Consider the following 20,378-nt stretch of genomic DNA (forward strand, 5'->3'; position numbering starts at 1 on the left):
CCCACCCTACAGTGGTTTGTCAGGCCTGACGGATGCCATGGCTAAGTTATGGGATGAAGAGCTCAGAGCTTTTGAATTTGTTTTCTCGTAAAATAAATTACTATTTTTCTACTTTAATATTTCAATAATCTAAAATTCATGAAAAAAGTTTATATCGAGTTTTAACAGATTCCATATTACTGATAAAATATGAAGTTGGAGTTCCCAGATTTTAACTTTTGTTTTCCCATCTCCTGGTAAAAATTACACTTGAAAGTTTTAGAAGGTGTTGGGTATGTAAAATAATAGGAACAGTTTACTTGTTTCCCTAAATAAAAGTTAGGCATAATGCTCTGACTTTTTAATATGTAGATATATTGATTATATCTTTGAAGACAGTGGTACTTGAGGCTTCATTTCATATATAAATTTGTATTTATAAAAGCAGATTGTTGAACCTCCATTCATTCATTCATTCATTGCAGTGGATCAAAACAAGGGACTCATACCTGTCAATTATGTGCTGCATACCATTGAGCTATGGCTCCAGCCTCTCTTTAATTTTTTAACAGCTTTGTTTAACTATAGTCCATAAATCATTCAATTTACCCATTCTTAAAAGTGTACAAGTAGCTGGGCGGTGGTGGTGCACTCCTTTAATCCCAGCACTCAGGAGGCAGAACCAGGCAGATCTCTGTGAGTTTGAGGGCAGCCTGGGCTACAGAGTGAGATGGAGGACCAGCACCAAAGCTACACAGAAAAAGAAAAACCCTGTCTCCGGAAAAAAAAAAAAAACAAAAAAAAGTGTACAAGTAGTGGGTGGAGAGATGGCTCAGAGGTTAAGAACACTGGCTGCTCTTCCAGAGGACCTGGGTTTGGTTTCCAGCACTCACATAGTATCCCAAACCCTTTGTAATTTCAGTTTCAGGGGATCTAAAGCCCTCTTATGGCCTCTGTGGCTACCAGGAATGCACATGGTACAGGTATACATGGAGGCAAGATAACCACTCACATAAAATAAAAACAAGTCTGCTTTTGAAAAGTAGACAAGTAAATAGTTTCAGCTATATTCATAGATTGGCCATGGTCACTGTCAGAACATTTTTACCACCTTAAAAAGAAACCATGTGCCCCTTAGCTGTCAGCCTGGACCCCACAGCTCAAGCCCCAGATTCCACGGGCTTGCTAGCCTTGCCTGGGAGAGAATGAATGGAATCATAAGATGAATGCTCATTTGTTTTTTAAAAATGTGTTTTTAATTGTGTGTGTGAGTAGGGGTGGTTTGTGAACATGAGTGTAGGTGCCTACAGAAGCCAGAGACATTGAATTCCCTGAAGCTGGAGTTACAGACACCCTTGTATAACTGACATGGGTGCTGGGACCAAAACTTGTCTTCTGGAAGAACATCATGTGTTCTTAGCTACCAAGCCATTACTCTACCTCTAGAGTAATGTTTTAATCTTTCAGTTGTCTTTGGTTTGGGTTTTGTTTTAATTTAATGTTTTTCTGTAGGTTTGTTCTTTGTTTTTCTCTGCTCTATAGGATAGATGCTATTTTTACTTAATAGTTAGATCTTGCCAGTGATGATAAGACATGAGATAACCATATGCATGGAATAAGGATGGCTAGGAATACCTTTCTGAGGAAACAATCAATGTGAAATGTACTTTCAGAGTTCCTTAACAATATGTGTGTCTTGTTGCATATTCTTTTCTAAAAACTGTAATAATGCTAGTATGATATAAAAGAGGCTAATACTTGCCTAAAAGTGTATGTGCTTTTAAACTTTAAGATAAAAATAATACTGTCTGGAAAAACATCTGTTTAATAGTTCATATTTAAAGTGGCACACACTGTGCTCTCTATATTTCCATAGTTGGTTGTTGTATTTCTTTTGAGAGGTATCTAATTGTTTGCAGCTGCATGAAGTATAATTAAGAATAAACTGCACATGCATGAAACGTACACACTGACAGCTGATAGAAGCACTCACTCTGTAACCATCACACGATGTGCACATGCACCGTCCTGGAGTTCCATTGAGCAAGATGTGCATATGACTCAAGTTCTATCACTTGCTTCTATGACTGCATCTCATATTGTTGGGTTGTCATCTTTTAGCTAGAATCACTGTTTTCTTTTCTTTGTAATCTCCTTAGTGATCATGTCCATACATGGGCAATCACAAAGTCTCTATGGAATTAGTGAGCAAGGATGGAAACAGTCATTTAAAAACTAAACTGTGTGCAGCTACTTAATGTCAACAAAACATTTCACACACACCCCAGTTTGAGAGAGGGGGTTCTCTCTGTGTAGCTCTGCTGTCCTAGAACTGTGTTGTTACTCAAGCTGGTTTCAAACTCACAGCAATTCTTCTGCCTCAGCCTCCTGAGAGCAGGATTGTAGGCATGTAATGATTCTACTTTTATGTGTCCTGGGGGGTTGGAGATGATTCCAAATTTATTTTTGTTGTTACATAGCCCTTGCCTTTTTTGTGTGGTAGTTAGGTATGTGCCAAGAAATTTGCTTATTAAACAATTTGGTTCTTAAATTATACCATGTGTAACCTTTTATGGATATTTTTATAACTTCATAAAATATATTCTAACCACATCTTGAATTTGTTTTTCTTAGCTCATCCCTCCATTTAAATGGGAAACAAATTCATGTTGCCTTCTTGAAAGAATCTGACAAGTTGTTGTTAATTGGCCTGCCTGCTGAAGAGTGAGTTGAGATTTTTTTGTTTGCCTTTAAAAAACATTTCTGAAACTATGGTAACAACAGCAACAAAAAAAGGTAAAATAATGGTAACAAAGCCTGTCTCAATAAATTATGCCACTTTCATCAAAAAGCAGACTTTTTATGATGGTTTCATGATCCCAAGGTGCCACATTGGGGAAGTAGTTACCTGTGTTCTTTGGGACTATCACTACAGACAACACAGAGGTAGCATTCAGTCCAACCTCAAAAGTCCCCATAGTCTATAACAGTTTCAAACTTGTTTCAAAACCCAGTCTTTTGAGACACATGGTAATCTCTTAACTGTAATTCCCCTGTAAAAATCAAAATCAAAAAGCAGATCACATACTTCCAACAACAGCACAGGATATTCATTACCATTCCAAAACACAAGAAAGTGAGAATAGCAAGGAAATATTAGATCAAAGCAAGAGCAAAAACCAGCTGGACAAACTCCAAACTCTGCATCTCCATGTCTGATGTCAAAATGCTCTTCAGATCTCCCACTCCTTTCAGCTTTGTTGACTGTAACACACTTCTTGCTCTTGGGCTGGTTCCACTCCCTGTTAGCAGCTCTCCTCAGCAGGTATCCCCACAGCTCTGGCATCTCCAACATCTTGGGTCTTCAAGGTAATCCAGGATTTACCTTCAAAGCTTCACACAATGGCCTCTCTGGACCTCCATTCAGGGACAAACCCTGACACATACCTGGCCTCAGTGGCTTTCTTTAGTAGTGGCAGAAGATTCTATAACCTCTTTCTTTTACCCTTGACTCTAAAGCCAGAACCAAGGGGCCAAAGCTGCTAAGTTCTGCTTGCTGGGGCTGGAACATGGCCCCCTCATTCAATTATATCTTTGCCAGCTTTCTGTTTTCAATGGGTTCCTTTACTGCCTCAGCTTAACTGTCCTGAATCTTGCTTTGTAGACCAGACTGGCTTTGAACTTAGAGATCTGCTTGCTTCTGTCTCCAGTGTGCTGGGATTAAAGGCATGTATCACCATTCCTGGACCTAAGGTGTTCTTTAATTCCTTTTGACAAGTTGCAAGAATAGCTGGGTGGGTCTTGCCCTGAGATCACCATTCCTTTTATTCCATTTATCTTCTTGAGCACAGGATTTAGTTCCATTCCACTTGCTAGTGCTCTGTTTCTCCTCAAATTTTACATTTTGTATTTTTCCTTGCTCAGTTTCTCCTTTTCATTATAAATCTTTGTAAGAGTCAACACTAGTAACCTCACAACCACACTACCGAGTCTGTACTAGGTTCTTTTGAGATTTCTTCTGCCAAAGGAATTAATCCAAAACTCTTCAGTTTAGCCTCAGGCAGACTTTTCTGACAAGGGCAAAAGGCAGCCACTTTCCTCACCAAAGTTTCACAAGAGTGATCTCTAGGGAGCATACTAAAATTTTCTCCTCTAAAACCTCTTGAGCCAGACCCCATAGTTTAGATCACCTCTGTCTTCCATGCTCCTACTAGTGTGGCCTATTAAGCAGCACTTTAAAACAAACCATTTCGGGTTGGGGATTTAGCTCAGTGGTAGAGCACTTGCCTAGCAAGCACAAGGCCCTGGGTTTGATCCTAAGCTAAAAAAAAAAAAAAAAAATCCATTGCTTTGCTAATCCAAAGTCCCAAAAACGTGGTTAGGTTTATCACAGCAATACCTCAGTACCAACTTCTGTCTTAGGGTTTCTATTACTGTGAAGAGGCACAATGACCACTGCAGCTTTTATAAAGGAAAACATTTAATTGGGGCTAGCTGACAGTTTCAGAGGTTTAGTCCATTATTGTCATGGCAGGAAGCATGGCAGGATACTGGCAGACATGGTGCTGGAGAAGGAGCTGACAGGTCTACATCTTGATCCACAGGCAACAGGAAGTGAACTGTCACATTAAGCATGGCTTGAGCAAATATGGGATCTCAAAGCCTGCCTCCACAGTGATGTACTTCCTCCACCAAAGCCACACCTACTCCAACAAGGCCACAACTCGTAATAGTGCCACTCCGCATGGGGGCAGTTTTCTTTCAAACCACCACATATGCCTACACGTTTGTTCATGCTGGAGAATTGGAGGGAGTCAAAACTTAGCACAGAGTGTCTTACCCAAGTGTTTGATATCTATAGTAAAACAGTGATGCTGCAATGCCAAAGTGACTTCCTGCCTTAGGGTGACCATTCACTAGTTGGGTGAGCAGTTTTTACAGCTCTGCCCACAGCTGACTAAATTGTACCAGTGTGTAAAAGTAAGGACATCTTGCTTCTTTGGGGTCTGTCTCATTGGATTATGTTGTGAATGAGTAACTGCATTTTTTTTCTTTTAAGAATTCCTCTTCCCCAGCTGAGGAATATGATAGAAGATGCTGCCCAAACCCTGAAGTTCATGTATGGTTCTTTAGACAGGTAAGTGTTTGGCTGGACTCTGTCTCAAGTGTCAGGTCATGGTTCTGTGTCTTCTTCTACCTTTTGACAGTGGATCTTGCTTGAGAAGCAAGTTGTTTGGTTCATTCTTTTCCTTGTGACAATTTCCTCATGTTTTCTTTCTTTTTTTTCTTTCTTAATTTGTATTAAATTCAATTATGAATTAACTTTTTGAGACAGAATCTCACTGTGTACCTCAGACTGACCTAGGTCTTGCTGTGTAGCCTGGGATGGCTAGAACTCATGATCCTGCTACCTCAGCCTCCCAGGTGCTGGGACTGTAGATGTGGCCCTCCACCCCTGGCTTTTTGTGAAACTATGATGCTTTTACTACTTCCATATTATATTCCAGTATATACCATGTGGAAATTCATGAAAATTGCTAATTAGTACGAGATATAGTGATTACTACAAGTTTTATATTACAATATATAAACCAGAACATACTTGTTCATTTCCTTAGAGGCAAATATAGCATTTCTATGTAGAATACAGAGAAGATTTTTAAGTAAAAGTTTGTGTTTTCTTTGCTATTTCACTACCCTAAAATGTTTCTTTATTCAAAAAATTTAATTAAAAATGGGCATTTAGGGGCTGGAGAGATGGCCCAGAGGTTAAGACCACTGGCTGCTCTTCCAGAGGTCCTGAGTTCAATTCTCAGCAACCACAAGGTAGCCCACAACCATCTGTAGTGAGATCTGGTGCCCACTTCTGGCATGTAGGCATACATGCAGGCAAAATACTATACATATAATAAAGAAATCCTTTTTTAAAAAATGCTCATTTAGCTGGGTATAGTAGCTCACATCTGTAGTCTTGGCATTTGAGAATCTGAGGCAGGAGGATTACTGTAAGTATGAGGCAGGCCTAGGTTATGTAGGAGTTTCAAGGCCACTCTGAGTTACAGACCTTGCCTCAAAAAAACAAAACAAACAAAGCACATGTAGTGGAAATCAGATGTACCGTATGGAATGTTCAGGTGCCATATGTATGCCTTCATGTATTCTCCATAAAACATGAATATGCATGTCCATTTCAGGCATACTTTCTGCTTGTCTTTTTCTATTTTTTATCCTTCGGCAGGTTCATAAGTTTGTATAGTGAATTTTAGTTGTGCTAACTCTTCATTACCAACACACATGTGATGTGTCCTGTGACCACCGAGTTTATTAGGGTTGCTGCATGAGTATCGCCAGGCATTATTTACTAGAGCGTGGTCACTTTGCAGTGGCTACACCACTGAAGAAACCATTAGGTGCAAACAGTCCGTCATGGGCCGCTCCCCATCAGGATGAAATGTCTGTGAACGCAGTCTTGTATAGGTCTTGTGCAGACAGCCACAGCTGTAGTGAGTTCACAAGTGCAATGGCCCTGTTCATCCAGAAGGCATCTTTTTGTTCATGTCTCCCTCCACACCCTCTGACTCTTGATTTTTTCCTTTGATGCTAAGCCCTGGGTTGATCTAGATGACCCACTTAGATCAAGCACTCAACCATCGCTTATTCTTGGCATTTTGGCCAGTTGTTAATACTCCTTGGCTTTAAACCTTATGATATGATGTGTATTTATCATATTATCTTACTTACCTTACATTATCATATATATTTATCACTTATAATGTGATGCGTATTTATCATATTATCTTACTTATCTTCCATTATCATATGTATTTATCACTTATAATGTGATACACATTTTGTGATTTGAAGGGAAAAAATGAGGTAACCATTTGAATGTTCAGTGTTATGAAGGGAAAGCATTTTTCTCCAGTGGATTTTCCGTAGGTCCTAGTGCCTCTGGGGCCTAAAGTGATACCTCTGCTCTAAACGCCAGAGTATACTGGAATAGAAACTGAAAGACAGTTTATGCATTTTTCCAAACATGGTGGTCTCTCTCTCTCTTATCTATGGTGAAATTTTATTGTCACAGTGCTCAGAGCATCATGGATGAACTTCTGTGATTATATCAATCTGGAAAAATCATTTTATTTGTCACATTGTCCACTGGAGGAACCTCTGAGGAGGCACGTCTCTCCTGAAGTTGATTATTTACCAGAAACTTCCAAATGAATGAGGTGCAAAAGCCTGGTCATCCAGACACAGTACCTTTGCTTTTTTTAAATGTGATTTTAATCAATGAGGAATGAGACTGTGGTAGTAATTGTCTTTTTAAAGTTACATAAGAGCAGCAAACTTTGCTTTATAGTGTCCTGGTTGATCTGTTTCCACAAACTAGGAGATTATCAAAGATTAACTTTCTGCAGTGGGTTTCATGCATGTTCGAAGTTGTTGCATGTCCACAGAGTAGGTTCAGGGCTGAGGGACCTAGTTTCTCTGAATTTCACCTTCTGATGATAGGAAAGATCTCTGTAGTGGCAGCAAATTGAACTGATTTTTCCCCGTTCAATTGGGAATTTGAAGGACAAACTACAAAAACAAATGGGGATAGGACTGTTCTTTAAGAAGCAACAGGGAGGTAAGCAGCTATTAGTAGACATTTTGTAGCAATTTTTAATTAAGGGTTTTTTTTTCTATAAAAAGTTTTCAAAAAGTTTTTTCAAAGGTCCAAAGACTTAATGATCATTTTAAAGTTGTGAGCTAGTTCTTGTTAGTGTTATGGGCAAATTAAAGCTATATTTCTTTTCATTGTCCCCAACTAATTCATCAGCAAGTCCCATCCTGTCTAAAATGCATCTCTATTCCATCCACTCCTTTCTCTGTTTATCATTTTCCTGCCCAGTAGCTGCTCCATGGCACTACAATGGCTTGCTTCATTCTTGCTACATTAATTAGTTTTTGTAAAGCAGTTAGAATGATCAACATTATTATCTGGGTGCCAACTACCTACCTATCTGATCAGATCCCAAACTACACCCAAGCCCCTGCCTTATACATTGGCAAAACTTTCTCCACCCTAGACTCTTGTCTTTTCTCTCCTGCTGGGTCTTTCTCATACAGGGATGTCAACTTAAATTGCCTGTTTTTAAAGTCTTTCTTAATCATTTACTCTAAAACAGCAAATTGACTCGATATGAAGTTGTATGCCTATAGTCCCAGCTCTTTGGGAGGCTGAAGGGACACATGACCTCACAAGTTTAGGCCAGCCTGGGCAATGTCATAAGATCCCATCTTTAAAATAAAGCACCTGACCAGTCATAGAACCTGTCCACACTCCCGTCACCTCCTTGCCTCATTCCATCAGAATGTGTGCTCCCGGGAGTTCATTGTCTTTTGTCTTGATTTTATTGCTGCACTCCTGACAAAGAGAACAGTGATTGGAACAAAGTAGGCGCCTAAATATTTCCAGGATGAGTCAGTGACTTTTACTTTGGCATGGTACGAACCAGCCATTGTGTCATCTTCTGAGCTGCTCCAAGGACTCATCATGATTACTGCTGGATTGCTCCTGCATGTCTAAAATCAGCTATTTAATCTCTCCAGTCCCCTCCCTCCCTCTCTTCCTTCCTCCAATGCTCGTGCCCTCAATTGAGGAGAGAAACAGCTTGGCTCCTTATTTTCTGTTTCCTGTGTACATGTAATAATCCCTGCACGAGGTTGTGGGTACTGAGTACTAGGTGATTTGCAGGTGAGTTAGATCACATTAACCCCAGTTTTGACTTGGAAACAAAATTCAGAGAGAGGCCCGTTGATTGGTCTTTTGACAGCTGCCTAGTAAGATTCAAAGCTAAATGTATTGTACTGCAGAGTTGACTCTCTCTATTATCCTCCATCACTTGAAAGACACTAGGACCTGTAAATGGTTGGAAGGTAGAGGAAGGAAATGTGTACTTCAGCCCTTTTGCTTGTGCACATGGCCCCTGGGTTGGCCCAGCAATTCTTCCCAGGGTCCTCTCATTAAATACAGGAAGTGTAGGTCTTCACACCCTCCTCCAGTCACAGGACAGTGGTTGTACCTAAGGGGACAGGGAGGCAGAGAGCTTCCTTGCAGGAATGAAGCCAGTCCTCCTGAGCTAGTGCAGAAGGTGATGGACCTCTCCACAGGTTGCACTCACTCCCACCCCGTTTCTTCAGTGCCTTTTGCCAGGTTGAGAACACCCCTCGTTTGGATCATTTCTTCAGCTTGTTCTTTGAACGAGCTCTTCAGCCTGACAAGCTGCATCTCAGCGCCAGCCCTAGTGCTCAGCAGTATGATGCAGCCAGCGCCGTGCTTTTAGACAGCCTCCCTGCAGTCCGTTGGCTCACACTGCCACAGGAACTCAAGGTAATCTTAGGGGTCCTCAGTAAGAACCAGAACCATCTGCCTCGTTCTAAGCCTTGGGCTTTTTTCATTTTGTTTTAAAAATAATTTTAAAAAATTTATTACTTAGGGCAGGTCTGCTGCTGTGGTGTATACAGGTCAGAGGATGGGTTTAGTACCCTTGGTTCCTCTCCCTCGCCTATATCGAGGTTCTAGGCTTGAGCTCACCGGCCCTCTTCTCCCGTTCTCTTTCTCTTTGTGTGTGTGTGTATGTGTGTGTGTGTGTGTGTGTGTGTGTGTGTGTCTGTGTGTGTGTATGTGTATGTGTGTGCGTATATGTATGTGTGTAGGGGGTGTATTGTGTGTATGTATATATGTGTGCGTGTATGTATATGTGTGTGTGTGTATGTGTGTGTGTAGGGGGTGTATGTATGTGTATGGATATGTGTGTATATATATATGGATATGTGTGTGTTTGTGTGTGTGTAGGGGGTGTATGTGTGTGTGTGGATATGTGTGTATGTGTATTATATGTGTGTGTGTGTAGGGGTGTATGTCTGTGTATGATATGTGTGTATATGTATGTACATATGTGTGTGTGTGTGTGTATGTGTGTGCTTTAGTTTTATAGGTAACAAGTGAAGAAGCTGCTGAAACACAAGATCTGGCGACATAAACTTCAACCAATGACCCATTAAAAATAGAAATTGGTTCTCTCATCATATTTTATATTTAAGCTTTCCAAACTCAGGATTCTTTTTAGAAATCTAAGTTGTGCATCCTCCTTGGCAGTTTGGTGACTATTATTTATAGCACAAGGTCAGCTTTATGTTTCTATCCAGATTAAAGGTGGGTTTCTTCTGGGACAGAGGAGCAGCTGTGGAATGTAAAAGACTAAACATATTGTTTGGTGGTCTACATTAGCAGACAGTCTTTATAAGAATACAAGACCCACTGACAGCAAAATAATAAGGTTTGGTTTTGTTTCTGATGCTGGGGGTTGAAGCCTGGGCCTCTTGCCTCCTAAGCATGGGTTTACTCCAGAGCCATATCTCCAGTTCTTTTCTATGAACACACATGTTATATCTTGTGGGTTGTTCCATAGCTAGCTTACCAGCACTTCGTGATGGTTAGGTGTTTTCAGTGTGACTTCATGATTGTCCACCACTTACAACTTGACACAATTGGCAAGATTACTTCAGAAAGCCTCACTGTGGCTTCCATGTAATTCCTTTACTTAGAGCATTTTCTCGGTATTCAATGAGGTGCCGTTGCATGCTCATGAGGAAACCAGACTGAGTTACTGGAAAATCCTACTGGAGATTCCGTTCTTTGTGAAGCCTTTCAACACATACCTGAGTGAGTGACCTTTACTGCTGATCTTTTCATCAATACAGCAGGATGAGATGGGGAAGTGATGATTCTCACGGCAACTGCAAGTTACAGCTGTGGAAGTTCCCTTACACAGTCTGTTCTCGGGAGGAATTGGGTATCAGCACACGTGTCCAGGACACTTTCCTTCTGGGCTTTTCTTTTGTCCTTGGGTCTGTGGCTTGCCAGTCTCAGACTGCAGTGACCATTTTCTTTTCTTTTTCTAGTCCTGGAACTTGAGCCTGAGAACCTTGCATACTGGTCAAGCCCTCTGCCACTGAGCTATATCCCAACCTCCTTTTCCAAAATCACCAGTGCTTTCCTGAGAAAACAGAACTTGCCAACACAGAAAGTAACTAGATAACGTTGCCTTTAAGAGAGGAGGACCCTGGCTCCAAAGCCTGTCTCACACCCACCGGGGGTCTGTTAGCCCAGGAGAGGCCCAAGTCCCCCAGGGCCCTTTGTAATCAGAGGGCACCAGTGGTAGCTGGCTTCCTGGCCAAGAGTCACCCCAGGCTCCTGTCCCTGGTTCATAATTGCTTTATTGAAGAAGCTTGGTCTTCACATATATAGTCCATCCTTCTACAAACATCAGCCCCTCTACCTGACTGTAGAGGTAATAATGATTTGGGGTAATGTCTTTAGCTTATATTGACTTTCTGGGTTAGAGGTGGACTGGAGCTGGCTTTTTGTAACCTGGAAACAGAAGAGACCCCCTTCTGAAAACAGAAAGAAAAGAGCTTCAGGAAGGCACAAAGGAAGCGGTAGAAATACCTGAAGAGACGAACAAGGTCAGCAAAACACTACTAGTAAAGCTTACTAAAGAGAGAGAAGATCGAAATTAACAAATTGAGATGAAAAGCGGAATGTTGCAAATTCTCATACATCCAGAGGATAATTAGGAAATACTTTGGAATCCTGTATTCCAAAAAGCTGGAGACTCTAGAAGAAATCGTTAACTTCCTAGACATGTCTGGCCCACCAAAATGACTTTAAGTCGAAGCAATACAAGTATGAGCATGGGAGCTCATGTTCTAAGGCCTTTGTCAGTTCGTTTCCTTTGTGTCTCGATGGTTTCATTCTAGAAGGCTCTCCCTCCCTGGCTACTTTTCTTTCTTGGCCATTGACTATTGCTGTAGAGTCTTTGATCTGTGCCTGTTAGTTTTCCATCCTGCACTTTGCTGGAAGTGGCTCATCATTTTTAAGCACTTTGTGGTAGAATCATTGGGGTCTTTTAAAGTACATGTCACTTGCAGAGAGAGGTACTCGACTGATTCCTTTCCTGTGTGGAAACCTTTTCCTTCTTTCTCTGGTCTTACTTCTCTAGATGAGACTTTGAAAATAAGAATAGTAAGAATGGGCACCCTTGCCTCAGACCCAATTGCAAAAGAACTTTCTGTTTTCCCACTTTGAATATAATGTCGGCGGTAAGTTTGTTGTATGTAGTGGAGGTATGTCCGTCTACTCCTAATTGCTTCGGTGTTTTTATTAGGAAGGGATGTTGAACTATCAAAGGCCTTTTCCGCTGGGCGGTGGTGGCGCACGCCTTTAATCCCAGCACTTGGGAGGCAGAGCCAAGTGGATCTCTGTGAGTTCAAGGCCAGCCTGGGCTACAGAGTGAGATCCAGGACAGGCACCAAGACTACACAGAGAAACCCTGTCTATAATAATAATAATAATAATAATAATAATAATAATAATAATAATAATAAAGGCCTTTTCTGTAGCTAATGAGATGACCATGTGATTTGAGTCTCTTTATGTGATGGACCTCACTGACTTGTCTGTATGTTAAAACCAACCTTAAATTCCTGGAATGAAACCAGTTTGGTCATGATATGTGATCTTAGTGAGTTACTTCTGCACATGAGTACCAGGGTGTGCTTGTGGAGGTCAGAAGACAACTTGTGGGAGTAGGTTCTTTCCCTCCTAGGGATTGGGAACTCAGGTCCCCGAGCTTGGCACCAAGTACCTTTACCTGCTGAGCCATATTGCCAGACCTTCTTAGTTCTTTGTTGATGTTTTGTGTATGTGTTAAACTGCATTAAGCTAGCATGAGCTGGGGTTGGACATCTCCCTCCTCCCACGTAGGAGGTTGCGTGGTCCTCTTCTGCAGTGAGGAAGGCTGTTGCTGACTGTTCACCCCCAGGTCTGTGGCATCCCATGGGTCGTGCTGCAGTTAACTAGTTTCTCCATGGGGCAGGCTTTGTTAAGGAGCCAGTCCTCCAGAGTATGGCTCAGCGGTTGGTTCCCTTTCCTTCCCAGTGTGAGAGACAGAAGGGCATTTACTGTGGCAACCTGGTTCAGCTGCTGGTGGGAAAACTCACAAAAGCTTGGTGGCCCCAACAGCCTGGGTTTCCATGGAGCTTCCAACTGTGGAAATTACCCACATGGAGCCTCTGGCAACTTGCCTACTACAGTACAGGTTTTCCTGTGTTGGGGGTTTCAGCTTCTGAGTCTGTTATGCAGTTGGGAGTGCCTGACTGTGTCTGTCTGTCTGTCTGTCTGTCTGTCTGTCTGTCTTGAGGCTAGTAGTTTGCTGTGTTCTTGCCCTTCTTCAGACACAGAAGAGTTGACTTTTTGTTCTGTTCAGCTTTTGGCTTGTTTGGACTAAATACAAACTTTCTATATGTGTAACCAGAAATCAGAATCCCCAAAGTTTTTATATTACCAATAAGCTCAAAGAATTTTTTCTTCTTTTCTTTGAGATTTTTCACTGTCTTAGAATAGTCGCTTTTATTGACAACATATCGTCTAATGAAAATCGTAAGGAATTTAATCCCATAAAAACTCGGGTTTAAAACATAGTCGTGAGGCAACTTGCGGTTGGCAAATGTTCAGTGGAAGTATTTGGTTTTAATTTGGAAATAACTTAATTTGTTCTGAGTTTAGCATATGATGAGGTTTCCCTTTGGTTTTCTTTCCAGGTGTTTGAGAGTTTTTTCAACCTTGCTTTCTTTGGGCACACTGGCATTGTTAAAGCAACAATGTTCTACCTCTTTTCTACAGGAAGTTAGTTATATTAGTGTAACATCAGGCCTGAGACCAAATTGAGCAAAATTCAGGGAACAGTCTGAGATAAAAAATTACAAGTGTTCATTCCCTTTGTCTGACAGTTTTTCACCAGGCAAAGGTTCTCACCAAATGAGAGAATACAAAGTATTTGTTAGGTGCAGAAAAGTGCTGATCACAAGTAAGTAATAAGTCACACTGTGAAAAAACGTTGACAGGCATGACTAATGTCTCAGGAGCTTTTGTTGTCTTGGTACAACACAGTGTGAGACACAGCCCTGCAGAGAATGCCTTGTCCTTTAAGGAATAAGAGAATGAGAAAAGCGGGGGAGCCCTTATTTACACATAGTGTGTATGCTACATAGTTAAGTAACTATTTTTATATGTATACACATATATGCATTACAGGTTAATTTTAACTCTTTTAAAATTACGAATGCTTCAAGGAAAAGTTCCAGCAATTTCCATGGAAACAAAGCCAAATCCTATGTAGAAGATTTTTGTCTAATAACTCTGTGGGGAAGTTAAACTGTGCCAGATCCCAGGGGAACTCCGGCCTTAATGTTTTCATCTGAATAACGATTGGCAATGCTTTATTCAAAACAGTGTTTCCAGGAGAGAGACAAGGAAGAATGTTGGTATTTTTCAAGAATCCAGCTGATCAAAAATACACAGGAAGTGGGAAAAACAATCTGAAATAGGTTAACCACATTAATAATGATTCTCATTTTGCTTAGTCTAACAAGTTTAAAAAAAAAACTAACTTAAAGCAAGAAAGCAGTTTTTTAATCTCAGAAATTGTTTTGTGTTGATCAGAAAGGGTTTTTTTTAAAACCATTTTCCAGCAACTTTTAATAAAAAGTCCATGTGTTAAATAAGTCAATGTTTTATATATTTGCAAAGCTTAAAAACAGCATGTTCCATTTTGAGATATTTCTTGAGTAGTGTGACAGAGAATGACACTCATTCAGTGCTTTGGGCAGTTCTAAGTGCTTCTCATTGTGTTCACACAGGTGGAGTTGGACACAGTGCTGAGTGACCTAGAGGCCGCAGACTTCGAAGAACTGGTAAGAGGAGGAGGTATCCACTGAGGTACAGCACTGAACTCTCAGTTTGTAATCAGTGAGTCTGAGTGTCTGGCAAGAGGCCTTAGCACTTTCGGCCTCTGTTTTGACACTGGCAAATGTCTCCTTGCCCCAAGGCTTTCTATTCAGCTGGAAATACTGGCTGCACAACGTGTGTTATGAGGCTTAACCAGTGATTAACTAACTAACACGAGGACTTTGTGAGGACAGAGATGGAGATGGTTTGGTGATTTGAGAACACTGTAAGTCCGAACTGAATTTGGAACCTCCTGAGTGTGACTTTCAACTTTTTTAAAATTTCTATTTCCTTGGTCTCCCCAATGAAAAGACCAACAGGTAAACAATAAAGATCGTTAACACTCAGGTCACTGTGTATAAACAGCTCCTCTCCAAAAGGAGCTAGGTTCCTCAGAGACATGGAATGTTCCAGAACTTTCAGAAATGATGCAAGTAATGCATATTGGGGCTGATGATGTCATCAGAAGATGACTCAGCATACTGAAATGCATCCATTGTTGAAGTCTGTAAGTTCATAAAATGCTTTGAAAGAAGGGGAACCAAGTCATTTCATGAAAACTGGTGATAAGTGGGGAAGAAGCAGACATGTATGCTTCCTCTCTGAAGCACACACATATCAAGGTGACCGAGCATGCAGAGATAAAGAAGGTACCGGGCAATACACTGTCGGGAACTGCCTTGGCTTCTTTACCTTTTGCTGTGATCAAATACTCTGTTGAAGTCCATCTTTCATTTATACAGTCCAGGATCCTGGCATAGGAAGTGGTCCTCCCCACTGTTAAGATGGGTCGCCCCATGTCAATTAAGATACCCAAGATAATCCCCAACTTGCCTAGAGGTTCACGTCCTATGTGATTCTGCAATCACAGGTCGACACAGAACACGTTTTGTGGTGTGAAATCACACAAAACACTCGTGAAATACCTGAGTAAGGGATTATATCATCTAACACCACTAAGTAAAGGGCATGTCAAGTGACTGCATTTGTAGAAGGGAAGTTACACTCAGTTAAATCCACTGGAAACATGGAATATTTCTCCAACAAATAAATCACAGAAAGATGGAGACAGAGACAAGAGGAGAAAGACCTTGAAAGAGGCTTTGAAGAGACTGCTGTGTGAACCAAGTCACTATACCGTCTTCCTTGGCTTCTCATTCCACCAGGTTCTTTCAGAATATCAGTGAGGTGGGCCATGGTGGCACACACCTTTACCCAGCACTAAAGAGGCAGAGGCAGTTGAATCTCAAGGCCAACCTGAGTTACATAGTAAGGCCCTTTCTCTAAGTACATAAATATATAAGTGAGTAGACATTTGTGAGACGATTATGGAAATACAGTGCTGACAGCTGTGTATTAGATGATAATAAATCTTTGAACATTGGCATTATGGCTTTATATTTTCTTAAGATCTCTCCTGTTAGAGTACATTCTTTTTAAAATTATTTTATTTTATATGTATGTTTGTACCGGAGTGTGTATGTATGTATACCATGTACATGCTTGATCCCACAGAGGCCAGGAGAGGGAACAGGATCCCCTCCAGCTGGAGTTGCAGTGGATGTGCTCTGCCACTGGGTGTTGAGAGCTGAACGTGGGCCTTCTGCAAGAGCAATGACCTCTCTTAACCTCTGAACCATCTCTCCAGCCCCTTTGAGTACATTCTGAAGTTATTTACAGAAGAAGTATATCTGGGGTTGGCTCAAAATAATGTAATGAGAGAGAGGGAAAGAGCAAGACGTGAGGGAACAGAATGGACCTCACACTCAACTCGTCAAATCTGGGTAGTAGCAGGCACAAAGGAGCTGAGGCTACTGTTTTCTGCCTTCCAGCTTCTGCCTCAGCCTCCTAAGCTCTGGCCACACAGGCGTGTGCCACCATGCCCAGTTCTGTTCGGTCCTCTTATTTCTTAGTAGTGGTGCATCATATGATATAACACAGTTTCAAAGATACTTGGGTTATTTCTGATTTTTCATTTCCTCTATGGATAAAATTAACAGATGCATGTTGCAGGAACAGGCAAAGACAAATGGTTCTTTTCATCCTTTCCCAGTGGCATCCCAGAAGTAACTGCTCTAAGAGCTTGGAATGGATCTTTCTAGACTTTTCTGTATCTTTACATTCCTACACAAAACCCCAGATGTATAGAAATACATATTGCATATAGTTGTTGCAGAGTGCACGCTGTTCGGCAAAAATCAGATGTAGTGGTGTTTTGTTCTGGAACTTGCCATTTCTGCTGAGCAGTGCAGTAACTTTTATGCCTGTGCTATTCTAATGCCTGTGCTGCTCTCTGATACAACATCAGACGTAGCTGATCGTCCTCTGTTGCTGAATGTGGCCTTATCTCTAATTTGTATTCCAAATAATTCACTATTGGCTTGTGCAAAAGTGACTCGATTCACTCAGTTATCTTATAGATCCCTGGAGGAGGGATTACTTGAATAGTGTGTGTGTGTGTGTGTGTGTGTGTGTGTGTGTGTGTGTGTGTGTTCTGATTTTTAAATATCATTCACTTGCCTACAAATAAATTGTGCTAAATTGTGCTTTCAAAAGTAGTGCATGGTAAGATTGGATATCGTGGGTTAAATAGGATCTTTCTTGTCATAACAGTCATTTTCAGAGTCCCTCATGGAAGAGCAAATGCTGTGTTCTATTGTTGTAGGACCACAATTAAAGTCATTTAGACAAGTAAACACATTGGTCTTTCACCCCAGTCCTCTAGCATTTTGATGTCAAAGGTACCATAACAAGTTGTTTCTAGGGCGGTGGTGGCGCATGCCTTTAATTCCAGCACTCAGAGGCAGAGACAAGTGAATCTCTGTGAGTTTGAGGTCAGCCTGATCTACAAAGTGAGTTCCAGGACAACATGGGCTACACAGAGAATCCTATCTACACACACACACACAACACACACACACACACACACACACACACACACACACACACACACAAAGTTATTTCTAACAAATACAATCTCTGCTTCAATTATTGCAGCTTAGCTAGAATATTTTTTATCTTTTACATAAAAGTAAGTAAATAAGCACCTCATTATAAATCAACTGTGAATTTCTCCCCAGTCCGAGGATTACTATGACATGAGACGGCTGTACACAATTTTGGGGTCTTCTCTGTTTTACAAGGTAAGTTGAAGTTAAAATATTTATCAATATCCAACTGTTATATACATAGACTAAAAGTAAATTTTCTCAAACTTTTACATACATGGAAGAAATGTTACCTCTTGGCTTCTGTGTGTAGGCACAAGACTATGGACTGGAAATGAGACCTCAGAGATTTGTAAATACCATAAATATTTATGTTTTACCATATGGTAAGGCATTTCCAAATGTGCAGTAGTGAAAGACTACTTAAAAGAATAAAGCATATAAAAGAGAAGAGCACTATGTTCTTTTTTTCAGAATCTTAAAACATGACATGCATTTAGTGTGTGTGTGTGTGTGTGTGTGTGTGTGTGTGTGTGTGTGTGTGAGTGTGTGTGTGAGTCACAGAGCATATGTGAAGGTCAGAGGACAACTTGAAGGAGTTCTCTCCTTCAACCATGTGAGCTCCCAAGATCGAACTCAGGCCATCAGGCTGGTAGCCAGTGCCTTACCCCTGAGCTCTCTCCAGCAATATATTCTTAATTTCCCTTTGCAGTGATGTTCTTGCTCTTTTAACCTCTTCTTCAGAAGTGACATACAGTACATCTTGTGGCATTGAGTAACTACTTCCACATAAAGCATTAAGAATCAAGTCAGTTTAAGTATTTCACTTAAAAATACCTTTAAAAACAATAAATAACATACTTAACATAGAGTCAGTGCCATAGGAGGTACACAGAAAAGAACAAGTCTGTGCTGACCTTGGCCCCTGCTTCCTTTCTAGTCCTGGTTTTACCAAGCTTTCACAGGGATCCCACTTGAGGTGATCTTGTTTTGTCCAAAGCCTGTCTGAAGCCGTCAAACTTGATCTGCAGTTTGCCTCAGAAAAAGTATGGATTTTACCAGCTCTTAGCTTACTCCCCCTGGAACTGCATTGTTTGAAGTCTGCTCTTGTCGTGTTTATGAAACTCTTAGAAATGCAGATCACTGATTTCTGTTACTAGCTGGCTTTGGCTCTTGGTGGTTAAATCCCAGGGTTATTTGGTGTGCAGCCATCTACCTAAGGATGATGTTGTTGAGATTGCCGCTTACTGCCGCCACTACTGCCTGCTGCCTTTAGCAGCAAAGCAGAGGATTGGCCAGCTGATAATATGGAGAGAAGTCTTCCCGAGCCACCACCTCCAGCCTCCTGCAGATGCAGACGCTGAGGTCTTCCAGGAACCCGAAGGGAGATATTTTTTACTAATTGTTGGACTGGTGAGTTATGGACTTCTTCCCTGAATTTCATTTTATACTTTTTAAATCTACTTGCTTAAATACACAAACAAACAAGCTCATTTACAAGCATGAATATGTTAATTACTTGTATTCAAGAAAATGGTATGTGCCCCTCTATTTCCTTTTTTCTATATCTATTTAATACTCATGAAGAAATACTAGTAAAATCTAGTGTACAATTTTAGTAGGGTCTGAAGATGTTTAGTTCCCCTTCCTATAGTGGTTTTTTCCTTTGACTTGTTTTGGAAAACATGGAACAATATGTATTTGAGCCCTGCATAGCAATGATCCCTAAAATCCCAGAACTTTGGAAGGCTGTGAGGCAAGAGGATTCCAAGTCTGAGTTTGAAGGCAGCCTGGGCTATACATAAATCCTGTCTGAAATGATGGTGATGATAATTGAGGCTATTTAAAAGTTATCTTAGGAAATTCTGTGGACTAAGAGAATTGATTAATGGTGAGTTGATGCTTTATCAAAATAAAGCAGTGTGAGAGTGTTTCCATTGGAAGTCAGGAAGCTTTGATGATGGTGAAAACAGAGGAGAGAGAGATTTTCGGGACTCGTTGAGTTTTTGCCAATGCTCATATGCCTTTAAGACAAGTTTTTATATATGGACTATAGTAAGTATTTTCATGGCAGCTGAACCTGTACTAATCTTCCTTTGCAGCGACATTATATGTTGTGTGTGCTTTTAGAAGCTGGAGGCTGTACATCTAAAGCTATTGGGAATCCTGGTCCAGATTGTATCTATGTAGATCAGGCCAGAGCAACTCTTCATCAGCTGGAAGGAGTAGACTTCCGCCTCGAGGAGCAGCTAGCCTCATCTCTGGGGCCCTGCCTGTCTTGTGCTGACTGGTTCCTTGCTGCACCACGTGAAAAGACAGATAGTTTGACCACTTCACCCATCCTCAGTAGACTGCAGGGGTCCACCAAGACAGTGACCTCTCCAACATGCAGAAGAACCTTTTTCAGTGACTATTCCTTCAAGGCACGGAAACCAAGTCCCTCCCGGAGCAGTGGAGGATGTGAGCCTGGTGAAGGTGGAGAAAGTGTTGGTACTAGCCCACACACTACCCCAGATGCAGTACGGAAGCAAAGAGAATCCGATGGTGCAGAGGACAGTGTGGCCTTGCTTAAGGTGTGTGTTCATCCAAGTGTCTGCATTGTGATCCATAACTGC

The 20,378-nt window shown here is 41.1% G+C and overlaps 1 protein-coding gene across 3 annotated transcripts in view; it reads left to right on the forward strand.

The window, feature by feature from the left end:
- The window catches only part of Intu (inturned planar cell polarity protein), a 75,221-nt gene that overhangs the window by 42,666 nt on the left and 12,177 nt on the right, over nucleotides 1–20,378 (forward strand). For all 3 annotated transcript variants that reach the window (XM_036190257.1, XM_036190255.1, XM_036190256.1), the window contains exons 6-12: nucleotides 2,614–2,703; nucleotides 5,039–5,116; nucleotides 9,166–9,355; nucleotides 14,728–14,781; nucleotides 17,896–17,958; nucleotides 18,955–19,176; nucleotides 19,866–20,336. In XM_036190257.1, the coding sequence (XP_036046150.1) occupies nucleotides 2,614–2,703; nucleotides 5,039–5,116; nucleotides 9,166–9,355; nucleotides 14,728–14,781; nucleotides 17,896–17,958; nucleotides 18,955–19,176; nucleotides 19,866–20,336 (1,168 nt within the window). The remainder of the gene's footprint in view (nucleotides 1–2,613; nucleotides 2,704–5,038; nucleotides 5,117–9,165; nucleotides 9,356–14,727; nucleotides 14,782–17,895; nucleotides 17,959–18,954; nucleotides 19,177–19,865; nucleotides 20,337–20,378) is intronic.

Source organism: Onychomys torridus, chromosome 6 (assembly GCF_903995425.1).
Source record: "Onychomys torridus chromosome 6, mOncTor1.1, whole genome shotgun sequence".
Lineage (NCBI taxonomy): Eukaryota > Metazoa > Chordata > Mammalia > Rodentia > Cricetidae > Onychomys > Onychomys torridus.